At 35.5% G+C, this 12,674-nt stretch overlaps 1 protein-coding gene and 1 pseudogene across 1 annotated transcript in view; both read right to left on the reverse strand.

Annotated features, from left to right (window-relative positions):
* The window catches only part of Slc31a1 (solute carrier family 31 member 1), a 62,105-nt gene that overhangs the window by 28,857 nt on the left and 20,574 nt on the right, over positions 1–12,674 (reverse strand). Inside the window, exons 2-3 of the mRNA XM_003463793.5 lie at positions 1,713–1,879; positions 928–1,000 (exon numbers count right to left, since the gene is read on the reverse strand). Coding sequence (XP_003463841.1) covers positions 928–1,000; positions 1,713–1,841 — 202 coding nt within the window. The 5' untranslated portion in view covers positions 1,842–1,879. The remainder of the gene's footprint in view (positions 1–927; positions 1,001–1,712; positions 1,880–12,674) is intronic.
* Positions 9,963–10,121, reverse strand: LOC111755203 (U2 spliceosomal RNA; annotated as a pseudogene).

Below are 12,674 nucleotides of genomic sequence, written 5' to 3' on the forward strand. Positions count from 1 at the left end.
GATAATAGGTGGGGCTTTTCAGAAGTGGCTGGATCTAGAATAGGTGATACTGGAATGTGATTGCTAAATTAGTCCACCGATTGGTTTAGCACAGTTCTGGGAGTAGATAATGGGAGGGCCCACGCTAAGTGTGAGTGCTACCCACCCTTAGGGTGGGTAGCCTGGATAGAATTTAAGGGACAGCAGGTGGGCTATTGTTGTCACATCCTACTTTGTTACTTTGCTGTTTCTTCACTGCTTTGATGCCTTCTGCTTGCCACGTACCGTTTCTCCTTTGTAATTCCCTTCTGCCATGCCACCCTGCCTTAGAGCCAGCTGACTTTGGAATGGAACTTGTACAAACTGTGTACTAAAATAAACCTTTCTGGGGCTGGGGATTTAGCTCAGCGGCATAAGCGCCTGCCTTGTAAGCAGGCAGTCGTGAGTTCGATCCCTGGTACTGAAAAAGACAAAAGCAAAACAAAACAAAACAAAAAAACAAACCTTTCCTCCTGTAGCTGATTGTCACGTATTTTGCCTAACAATGAGAAAAGTAGCTAAGACAAGGAGGATTATATTAGATGAGTAGTTTTTAATGTAGGGTTATTTTGTGGAATTTAAACATGTCTGTAGCAGACAGTGCAGTACCAATAACTTATCCAATAAGGAAACCCTGGGAAAGGACACAAACTGCAGAAGATTTTTATCTAGGATCTGTAGTATTTTTAATGGTTTCAAAACATGCACATGTTAATTAAAGGAGATATATTGAAAGACAAAACTATTACATCTTCCAGGTTCTAGTTAGGAAACAAGAAGCATCAGAGTTATACAACATGACCAGACTGATTCAGATATTAAGTCAAAAAGAGGTGCTGGGGATCCAAATACTTTAGCACCATCTCTCCTGTGAGTATCACCTTCAAACACATCTGATAGTTTACTTACCTCCAGCTGTATTGATCACCAAACCGGAAAACAATAGTTCCACATCTTTAAAGCCAAAGTAGAAGGTCATAGGCTGCCAGAAAACCAAAATAAGTTAATTAGAGATGACTGAAGACAGTAAATAAGAATTTTAGTCAAAGGAGTCTAGTAAAGTAAATATTTAAGATAAAGGTCTGGATAAGAATAGCTATTCAAGAAAATATTGGTATCAATTTATTAGTATCAAAGCACTGAACAATAGAACTGTCCTGTGCTTCTTTTTCTCTTTTCTACACAAAATATAAAGACTAGAACTTAGCCGGATGTGGTGGCGCACACCTGTAATCCCAGCACTCGGGAGGCTGAGGCAGGCAGATCATTGGGAGTTGGAGATCAGCCTGGGCTACAAAGTAGCCTAAGGCCAGCCTGAACTGCACAGTGAGATCCTGTCTCAAAAAGACAAAAAAAAAAAAAAAAAAAAAATAGGGCCAATATAAGCGCCTGCCTGGCGAGTACGAGGTTGTGTGTTCAATTCCCAGTACCAAAAAACAAAACAAAATAAAAATAAAACAAAATCAAAAGAAGGGATTGGAGAAGAAAGAATTCTAGATACCTTGGTTCTACTGTGTCTCTAATTTGCCACATGTATTTAGGCAAATCAGTTGACTTAGGGTATTTCAGAGTCTGCTTTAGTTTTTCCTCATAAGTAAACTGACCTTTATAGATACCTCCTAGTACTAAAAGTCCTTTATTTCTAAAACCCAAGTGGTTGGGAAAGAACTTGCGTCCTCTCCCATAGCACTCACCATCATCTTCATGCTGCCATCTCCTTCACCATGAGAGTGTGAAGGTGAAGTTGGGTGATGGTGAGATGGTGGCATAGTGCTGCTGCTGTTGTCCATATAGTTTTTTCCCTTATGGTGGGAATGATCCATTTTTCCAGGAAAGTTGAGAGCACTGAAGAGTCTAGAGCCTAGTACCACCGAAATTTAAAAAAAAAAAAAAAAAAAATATATATATATATATATACACACATAGTTTAAGGATAGAAAAGTTTTGTTTTTTGGTTTACATGCAATTTCAAATACTTACACAGAATTTCATCTGATGAATGAATGCTGTCCTATAATTATTTTTCAAGATCACATTTGAGACTATAGTACAAAGGATTTATACTTAGGTCTTCAGACACCTAATCTTTCTTTCTTTTTTATTTTTTTTTTAACCAAACCTTTTTTTACACTGCAATTCTTACAGAATTATTCTTTTAAGAGACATATTTAGGTGGGTGTTGGTGGCGCAGGCCTATAATCCTAGCACCTGGGAGACTGACGCAGGAGTATCATCATGAGTTTCAGGCCAGCCTGGGCTAGAGAGTTCAAGACCACTCTGAACTACACAGTGAGACCCTATTTCAAAAACTAAAATGAATTTACCTTCACACATTTTTTTTTTTTTTTTTTTTTTGTACTGGGGGTTGAACTCACAATCTCCTACCTACCAGGCAGGGGCTTAAGCCACTGAGCTAAATCCCCCACCTAAATTTAATATATTGTTCAAATTTAAATATGAGATAAGGAGAAAAGTAGCCTTTTAGGGGTTGCAGGAAACAATTTGTGGCAATACACAAATAGATACCATTAAATTTAATTGTTCCAAGCCCTTCTAAGCTCAAATAGCAGATAAAAAGCCAGTATTTCAGATAATTTAACTAATTTGGATGGGCTGTGTTTACTCTGATTAGATTTCACTTACAGGACAACCAATCTTCAGCAAATTTAAATTTGAAGAAAGGTCTACTGTTGCCCTAGGCAAGCAATATGCTCAGACTTCAGATACACTTTCCATCTCACATTAGAGAAGAACTTTAAAAACAAAGTTAAAATTGAATATTCTATATTAAATTAAGTCTACACACTGCATAATCGGCATTGTATCTTTCCTACTACATCAATACTGAAAAAGTCAGCTTAGTACATAAATCTGTACCAAGTAATTCCTATAGCTGGAGTTGGGTAGGGGACTGGAAAGTCCAGAGTGGTGTGGAGAGAAAAGTGTTAGGGCGATCTCTTGATGTGTCAATCAACTTCCATTTGTGGAAAAAAAAGAATAGCTTTAAAATTCCAAGTAGATATTCATGTCCATGAGCCTGAGTATGTATCTCATTATTTAATCACTACATGTTTTTCAAGCTCCTAATATGGGCTAAATTATGAGCAAAATGCTCATAATTTAATAGTGAATAAGATAAAGTTCTGATAGGGAGAGAAAGAAAGAAGTAAACAATAATTTCATGCCGTCATTAGTGCTATAAAGGAATAAACAGTGATATGACATTAGTAAGATGTACAGAAGTATATCTTAGTACAGATGTATATATACTTTATATAGGAAATTTATATATTCATGGAGCCATGTATCCAACTCTAACACAAATAGTCATTTATTTCTTCCACTTTAATTCCTATTCCACAATTTTATGACAATAGGCTTAAGAAAAAGGGTTGATTTACAGTGAAAGATAAAGTTGCACTTTGAATCTGAATAATTTTCATGTCAGGTACTATGTTATTTTATAATTATAAAGCTTGATAATCTGGTATTAATACTACTGTCCTAAAAGGACTAGATTAGAAGTACAAAGAGAGATTTAGCAGGTTTTATAGTAAACACTATATAACAGGACACACAAAATATAGTAAGCACAAAGTGTCAATGATGGGGACAATCAGTAAATGGGCAGCAATTTTCAGAGGAAATCACAGTGGGATGGGATCACTGGTGGAGATCACTGGTAGAGAGATCACTGGTAGAGTGATGATATGATTATGATTTTGAAACAAGCAAACAAATAAAAAAAGATTTTTGCTAGCCAGAACAACTGATAACACATCTCATAAAGAAAATTAGAATAACAAATTTTGTTCTCTTCCAATAAGAGCCTAGAAAATAACGACAGTATTAGAGAATCATAAAGTGTAATTTTGTTCCACATTATCAACATGAATTCTTGCCATGAAGACACGGAGAATATTTATTTGCGAATGCCTTTTGTTGTAACAGACAGAAAGAGATACACAGAACTGTATATACTATTTCCTCAAGGATATTCAAGCTTAAAAACTAGAAGGGGAAACTGATAGCAACATTTTTTATTTTGGAGTATATGACAAGTAAAGGACAGTTTAAAAAAGCAAGAACATAGCACTACAAACTACCTAAGAGTTGTACCCTTGATTTCTTCGGCGAACATTTACAATGTTCTTCTTATTAATAATGTGTTTGTTTTTTTAGTTAGAGTATCACAAGGGAGCCAGGCTAGCTTAAAATTCTCATCAATCCTCCTGCCTCAAGGTCCAAAGTCCTGGTATTACAGTTCTGGTGTTACCAGCGTGCACTATCATACTCACTCCCATTTTTTCTTTTTGAAGACACACAGGTCCTTTTGGTGCAGGCCCCTCAATATGTACTAGAAAAATCAGTTCAATGGAGATGTATTGTCAAATTTCTTGAGATATGTCAGTGACCCAGGAATTCGTATGTTCAAATCTTCAGAAAACATTTTAAAGTATGCAATTGTTTTATTTTTCATAGTACTAGGGGTAGTATTCAGGCCCTCGAAACCTGCTAGGCAAGCATTCTACTACTGAACTACATCTCCAGTCCCTATGTACCTGTTCTGAAGTGTCATCTGTGCAGGACACATTTCACATTCAAATATACTAAGAAATACAGCAAGAATAGAACTGATTTGCTTTCCTTGCCAGTGGACAACAGAATTTTGTAATGGAATCTTATGCAAGGCTTACCCAATGGTATCTGAATACAAAAGCATAAATCTGGTGGAAATTAACATACAAGTGTATTGAAACAAATCCTGGTAAGTCCCAATGCTCACTAAAATACTCACTAAATGCCTTATTTTGGGCTGATTGGCAGCTCTATGGTATAGCTTTTGCTTAGCATGTACAAGGCCTTGAGTTCAATCTGCAGTTACTGAAGGAGGAAAAAAAAAGCTTTATTTTAGGGAGGTTTTTGAGGTAATATGTCAAGCCTAAAGGTGAGAAATTTAGAAATTATTAAAGCATAACAAAATTGATTATATTTATCTGTTTACTTAACACTTCAGTAATGTGTCATGTGTATTTTTGCATAACCCACTTTTTTTTGTCTCTTTGAGATAGGATCTTGTTTTACAGTTCAAGCTGGCCTTGAGCTCACTTTGTAGCACAGGTGGATCTCAAACTTGCAATGATCTTCTGCCTTAGCCTCCTGAGTTCTGGGATTACAGGAGTGCGCCACCACACTAGGCCCTACAATCACCTTTTTAAAATAATCAAACACATCTAACCTAGTCTCTCTAGGATAAAAATCTTATTTACAGGAAGTAAATTTACATTGTAAGTTTTCATCTCTTTCCTTGTATAGTTTTAATCTAAGATGATTTAAGCATAGCTTCCTAGAATAAATCAAAATCAGGACACAGAAATATTGTCTGCTCTCTCAATCTGTAATTTGAAGAGAATGGTTTAATTTCATGGTAATCATGAGCTGTAGTGTTCCATCTTTGGTTCATTCAAGTTTCTCTAGATTTCACAGCCAACTTTACTTGCTTTCTAAGAACTGTTTTCTCTAATTTAGCTCCACTATTGCCATCTAAGAATTGCATTCAAGATCCACAGAGCAGCTGGACTGTATTTTTATGGAGTCAAGGTTCTTGACTGCAAAGCAATTACAATTAATTGAAATTAATGTGCCAAGTGTAGTGATATATGTCTTTAATCCCAGCGAAGAGAGGCTGAGGCAGGAAGATCACAATTCAAGGCCAACACTGGCAATTTAACAATTCAGGGAACCAATCTCTCTCTCTCTCTCTCTCTCTCTCACACACACACACACACACACACACTCACACACGCACACAGCTCACAACCAAACTTAGTGAGAACACTCTGTATTCAATCCCCAGCAGCCTTCCCTCTCAAAAAAATAATGATAATGATGATTGATAGGTGGAAATTTAGCAAAATCTCAGAGAGAGAACTGAAAAACAGACAAAATCCCTTAGGATTCTAAACTTTAAAATTATGATAAAGGTTTAGACTAAAACTAAGTGAAAAGACTAGAAATACTATACTTTATTTATATTTTTTGTCAATTCAAATAAACTAGTTTTCTTTAACAGAATTCAAGATGGATTCACACTAGCCAGTCACCTGTGCATCAGATAATGGAGTGATGGAACTTTACAACAGGAAAATGTCTTTCAAAGAATTTGGAAGTACTTTGCCTTTAGAAAGTTACTTAGCCTTTCTGGAGCTGGTTTCCAGCCCAGTGACCTTGGAGAAGGGGCTACTGGGAGTACTGAATGAGGTAATTCATATAAAACATCTAGTGAAGTATCTAAAAAAATGGTAGCTATTATCATTATGTGGGATAATAGGGCATAAAAGATCTCAAGTAGGAGAAATTCAATAATCAAACCTTGTGATAGAAGACATTAATCAACATACTAGCATTCCATTAGCATTTCTCCTACACAGGATTTTAGCAAAGACCAGTTGCAAGTTCCTTTTTGCCTATTCTGTCTCTGTCTCTGTCTCTCTCTCTTTTGGTCCTGGGAATTGAACTCAGGACCTCGTGCTAGCTAGGTAGGTGCTATACCACTGAGCTATATCTCTGGCCCTATCCTAACTCCTAAAGTCATAAAATGACTTATTAACGTTCATAGGAGCTCCTTCTTGTAACACAGAACATCTCTTGGATCTTTAAGGAAATGAGAAATGGCTTAGGGATTATTAAAAAATTTCTAGCACAAATATGTATGGAACTTAATACATATAAAACAAAAAAAGACTTTCTCAGGGAGACTTTACACTATTCAGTTTCTTGGGAACATTTATCTTCTCTTCATTTAGGTACCTCAAGTTGGCAATATGTCAACTTGTTTCTGCTGACCTGAATACTGACAGGTGAAATGGCACCTGCTACTCTGCCAACCGGGAAACCTTTACATTTTGTTTTGCTTCCTCCATTTCTTTATTTAGTAAGTGTGGTGCAGTATTTATACAAATAGCCTTCAAGACTTCCTTGTATTCAAAGTATAATTCTTTCACAGTTTACCTCTGAGGATTATCAAAACAGGAGTTTCCCCTATGCCTGTCCCAAGAAGGACTTGTCCATTGCAAAGCTTGATGGCTAAAATCTACACGCTACAATCTCAAGTAAAATAAACTTAAATTTATGGACAGAAGCTAGGAAATTAGCAAGAAAGCTAAATTCTGGTGGCTATTCTGAGTCTTAGCACTAGTGTTATTTCTAATAGGTTTAGTCTAAAGCTCAAATTATCTCTTATTTTCCTGATATTGCACAATGATGGATGAAAAACAATTCATAGGGACTATGAAGATTAGATCCAACAAAAAGTCTATACAGAAGTGGTCGTACATTTGTCACATGGTCCCTCTTTCATAGCTTAGCAGGTGTAATCTGGAGTTGTGGGGGATTCTTCTGGAGACTGCCTGTAGTCTTTCCTGACTTTCATGATAAGGGAGATAAGGAAGAAGGTTTTTATTCTTTAAACGATTAGGCTCATGTTCCTTTTGAGGTTTATAAAAACAGAAAGTGAAGAGAAATCTAGTTGTTTTTCTGCTTTCTGTAGCCATTACTTATGATTGGTGGCTTAAGCTTTTGGCAAAAACAGATACGGCAAACTCAAGGTCAAAGGCATTACTCCACCATAAACCAGGATTTAGGCTTCTGAACTATGTCCAGTGATCAAGAAACTAGTTTAAATGAGTCAATCTGCCTTTTGATGACATATATGCAATTGGTAGATGTTTTGCTTTACATTTTCTAAATCTTTCACATTTTAACTCTTTAAGAGAGATTGTAGGTGAAACTTCCTGTAGATGAACTTTAAAATTCTTTTATGGATTTATGAATTCACTTTTAAGTTGTCCTTTTGGGGGAGGAAAGCAGTGAAGACAATGGAATAAGGGGGAAACCTTGATAAAATAAACAGTAGTAATATACTATTATATATAATAAATAAATAGTAATACATAGGGCATCAGTATCTATCTGTACTTTACCAAGTACCAAAGCCAATATGCTGGAGTTGCTTGGAAAAAATGTAATAATTCCTAGTAAATGGGAGGGAAAAATATAATTTGATGAATGTATAAGGGAGAAGGCCCTTCTCCTTGAGGGCTATGATGTTGTTCCATTCTCTGGGATCTGGACTTACATACCTATTAAACTGATTTGCAACATTGTGGTCATAGCTGGGTGTGATGGTGCTTGCCTGTAATCTCAGTACTAGGGAGGCTGAGGCAAGAGGATCACTACAAGCCTGTGGTACATGGTGAGTTTGAGGCCAACCTGAACTACATAGTGATACCCTATCTCAACCAACCAAATAAACAAACAAACTAGCCAAAGGGACATATAATTATATTCATACACTATATATAACCACATTTTTTTTTCTTTCTGTCCTTTCATGGTTGGGGGGCTTGGTTGGTTTATGCTTTTTTCGAGGTGCAATGGTTGCAAATATACTTAATTTTTATCAATTTCTCCTACAAGGGGTATTAGGGTTAAGTAAATCTTAGGACTCTGCTAGAAATGGCAGAAACATGACTCCTAAAGTTTTGTTGTATCACTATATTAAAAGCAGCAAGTAAAATGATCAGTAGAGGAGGTGAGAAAATAGTTCAGGTCAACAAGACATTTAAAGAAAAAGAAAAGAAACATGAAAGACCTTAAAATTATATACATTCAAAAAGTGAGAACTATTAAGATAATCTTCACAGATTACCTGTGAAACAGTTTTCAAGGAAAGAAAACTGTAGAAAGAAAACAACTGTAGGCTTCCAAGGGCAGTCACAATGCAGGGGAATGATCCCCAGAAATCCAAAACATCATTATCTCCACCCCACCAGGATGTTTAGATTTTTATCTTTTACAAAATTCTCCAACAAAATAAAGGCTACCATTTTATCCTCTGATTTTTTTGCCTCTGCTGAAAATTAAAAGTCTAGGGAGTTATCTATACATTCTCATTAGCTTTTCTTCATAGCACTGGTTGGGCTGACAAATACATATCCGGCCAACAATTAATTTAGTGATTATTTGCACATTCCAATCATCATTATTACTACATTAGTTTCTCTTTCTTCACCATACACCAAAGCAAGAACTCCCACTTCAAATAATCTTTACAGAAGTACCTGAAAACATTTTTCAAGGAAAGAAAGAAAATTATGTACAGTCTAAATGTTCAAATAATAGCAGGATTTATATGGCTGAATTACTCATACATCAGACTCCTGGGAGACATCAAAAGTAACCAACTGCCAGACACATAAAGGGGACACTACTTCAAACAGTTATACTTAAAACTTAAATAGTCTTCATTTATGAGTGGCCAATGATCTAGGCAAACAAGAAATGCTGCATGAATTGACAAAATTTAAAAATAATGAGAACAGTAGCTATGAATTAGTGGGAGTGGCTCTTTTACTTGGAAGCTCATGGCTAAAAATAGATCCCCAGTAACACACACACACACACACACACACACACACACACACACACAGAATTATCTATTTTAGCAAAAATAATAGTAACTCAAGAGCTGCCCTGAGACTCTTACTCTTAACCGTATGGATGAAAAGATAGAAAGCAAACCCACGATTTGGTTCTCATAAGAAAAAAACAAAAACCATTTATTTCCAGATATTAGTTCATGGTAACTATTTTTTTTCTATCATGAATCTATTCACATCATTCTACATTATTAAGCTGCTCACCTTGTGCAAAGGAGATGAGAAACCTGCTGGGGCAAGACAGATCCCAGAGGAACCAATTACATGATGAATTATTAGCCACCAAGAGCTATTATTTTCAAGAGAAAGCTAACATCAAACTTAATTTTTAAAATGCTCACTGTCCAATCTCTAGATGATTTATGTCTGGGAGACAAACATGAATAAGCCATACCATTACCATACAAGCAACAAAATATAAAGAAAAGAAACAAGTTTAAACATGAGAGATGCAGCTAATAAATGCTATATTGTGCAAATTATCCTCTATTTTAGAGCTTCACTTTTAACTGTAAAAACAGTAAATTATATGATTAACATAGTTCTACTCAGTGCCTAAACTGTATTCTACACTTGATCTTAGCCAAAAGGCCGAGAAGTGATCTAAACTGTATTCTACATTATTTCTCAGTTTCTAGGAGAGAAGAATGCCTCTCGCTCTCTCTTCTATTTGATAGTAAGCCCCGCCTTTTTTTAGCCTTGCCTTATTTATTTAACTTTTGTTCTCTTTAATTAATATCTTTTTTTTTTTTTTTTGGTCTTTTTTCATTTTTATCGGTACCGGGGATCAAACTCACGACCGCCTGCTTGCAAGGCAGGTGCTTATGCCGCTGAGCTAAACCCCCAGCCCTTTAATTAATATCTTACACACAGCAGGAGATTATAAGAAATGTCTGCAGAAATAAATTGCTCTTTTTTCTGAACTGCTCTCCTGGCAACTTAGACAAATGAATTCCTTAATGTTTTAATGACACATTGGGCAAACTTCAATTCTCTCTATACCAGTTTAATGAATCTGAATGCTACATAATAGTCCCATCTGATGGATGTGCTAAGAAATTATTCAATAGCTCTATCTTTAAAAAAAATTTTATTTGAGACTAAAACAAAACAAAACAACAAAGCAGATCAGAACAAAACAACGCAATCAACACAGGACTTCAAAACAAGACAACAGGAAATCAATAGTGGTTAACACAATGTCTCTTGTTTTCTTCAAAAGAGTTGTCCATATCTTCACACACAATGAATTCAAACAAGAGAAAATAGTATAAAACCATTCAAAACAAAAGAATGAAAGCATTACAGGCTTTCAAAACCAGACAACAGGAAAATCAACAATGGCTACCATAATGTCTCTTGTTCTCTTCAAAATAGCTGTCCATACCTACACATATTGAAATTAAATAATACAAAACAGACTAAAACTAATCTAAGCAAAGAATAAAAGCATTACTGGACTTCACAACAAGATGATACGAAATCAGCAATGGCTGCCATGATGTCTTGTTTTCTTTAAACTAACTGTTTCTACCTTCACATGCAATAAAATCAATTCTTGTAAACTCTTTAGGAGAAGTTCTAGGCTATATAGGAGAAGTATAAGCCTACACATACATCTATTCTTTCTGTATTAGGGGGAAAAAGAAAAGAATAGAAAACGAATTACGAGAAAAGCGAGAAACAAAAGACAATACACAAATACAAAACACAAATAACAATAACAAAGAGCCCAAAAGAATGACAATACAGGCTTCCAAATCAAGGTGGTGGGAACACCCTAAGGTTGTTATTTTGCATAGTTATCTTCAAAAGAGTTACTCAGATTACCAGATATAAACATCCAAAATTGATCTAATCCGATGAACGTTAACTGTTTTGTTCCAAAAACTAATAGAATTGTAGCACAATCATTTTAGCTGTCTTAAGTGTGTACATTAAAATTCATATCTTTTTCTTTTCCCTTCCTTTTTTTCTCCTTTTCTCTACCTCAGTTATTTTTTCTTTTTTGAGAAATTTCTTACCCGTTCACAATAGATTTTGGATCTTATGTATTCTTACCATTTCTTACAGTAGGGAGACAATATGGTATTTACACATCTGATTTATTTCACTTATGAGTATGGTCTCAGGTCTTATCCATTTACCTATAAAAGTCTCAACGGGATCCTTTTTTATAGCTGAGTAATACTCCATTATATAAAAATACCACCACTTTTTTTTATCCATTCCTCAGTTGATGGGGACTTAGGTTGTTTCCAAGAGCTGACTATTACAAATTGTGCTGCCATAAACATAGGTGCACATATGTCACTGTGGTATGATGTTTTCAATTCTTCTGGGAGTATGCTCAGAAGCAGAATAGCGGGGTCAAATGGGACTTCCAATCCTAGCTTTTTGAGGAACCTCCACACTGATTTCCACAGTGGCACAGTCTACACTCCTACCAACAGTACAGAAGAGTTCCTTTCTCCCCCACAGTCCCTCCAGCGTATGTCATTGGTGGTTTTCTTGATCCTAGCCATGCTTTCTGGAGTGAGATGGAATCTCAGTGTGGTTTTAGTTTGCATTTCTCTAATGATCAGTCATGCTGAACATTTTTTTCATGTATTTGTTTGCCATTTGTATTTCTTCATCTGTGAAATGTGTATTCATCTCAGATGCCCATTTCTGGAGTGGGTCTTTGAAATTCAAGAGTCTGATTTTTTTAAAAATTCTTTATATGTTCTAGATAGATGTTCTTTGTTTGAGAGACAGTTGACTAAAATTTTTTCCAATTCATGGATTTATGTTTATGGCAGCACAATTTGTAATAACATAGAAAAAACCTAAATGCTCATCAACTGAGGAATGGATTAAAAAATGTGGTATTTTTATACTACTCAGTTATAAAGAAGGATCACATTGAGACTTTTATAGGTAAATGGATCAAGCTTGAGACCATACTCATAAGTGAAATAAATCAGATTCACATGTGTAAATACCATATGGTCTCCCTAGTGTAAGAAAATGAAAGAGTAAATAAGATCCAAAATCTACAATTAATATTGTGAATGGGTAAGACATTTCTCAAAAGGAAAAAAAATAACTGGGGTAGAGAAAAGGAGAAAAGAAGGAAGGGAAAAGACAAAAGGTATAAATTTGGATATATATATA

This window comes from Cavia porcellus, unplaced genomic scaffold (assembly GCF_034190915.1).
Source record: "Cavia porcellus strain 051 isolate PalLab524CR breed Dunkin Hartley unplaced genomic scaffold, mCavPor4.1 scaffold_1, whole genome shotgun sequence".
In the NCBI taxonomy this organism is placed as follows: domain Eukaryota; kingdom Metazoa; phylum Chordata; class Mammalia; order Rodentia; family Caviidae; genus Cavia; species Cavia porcellus.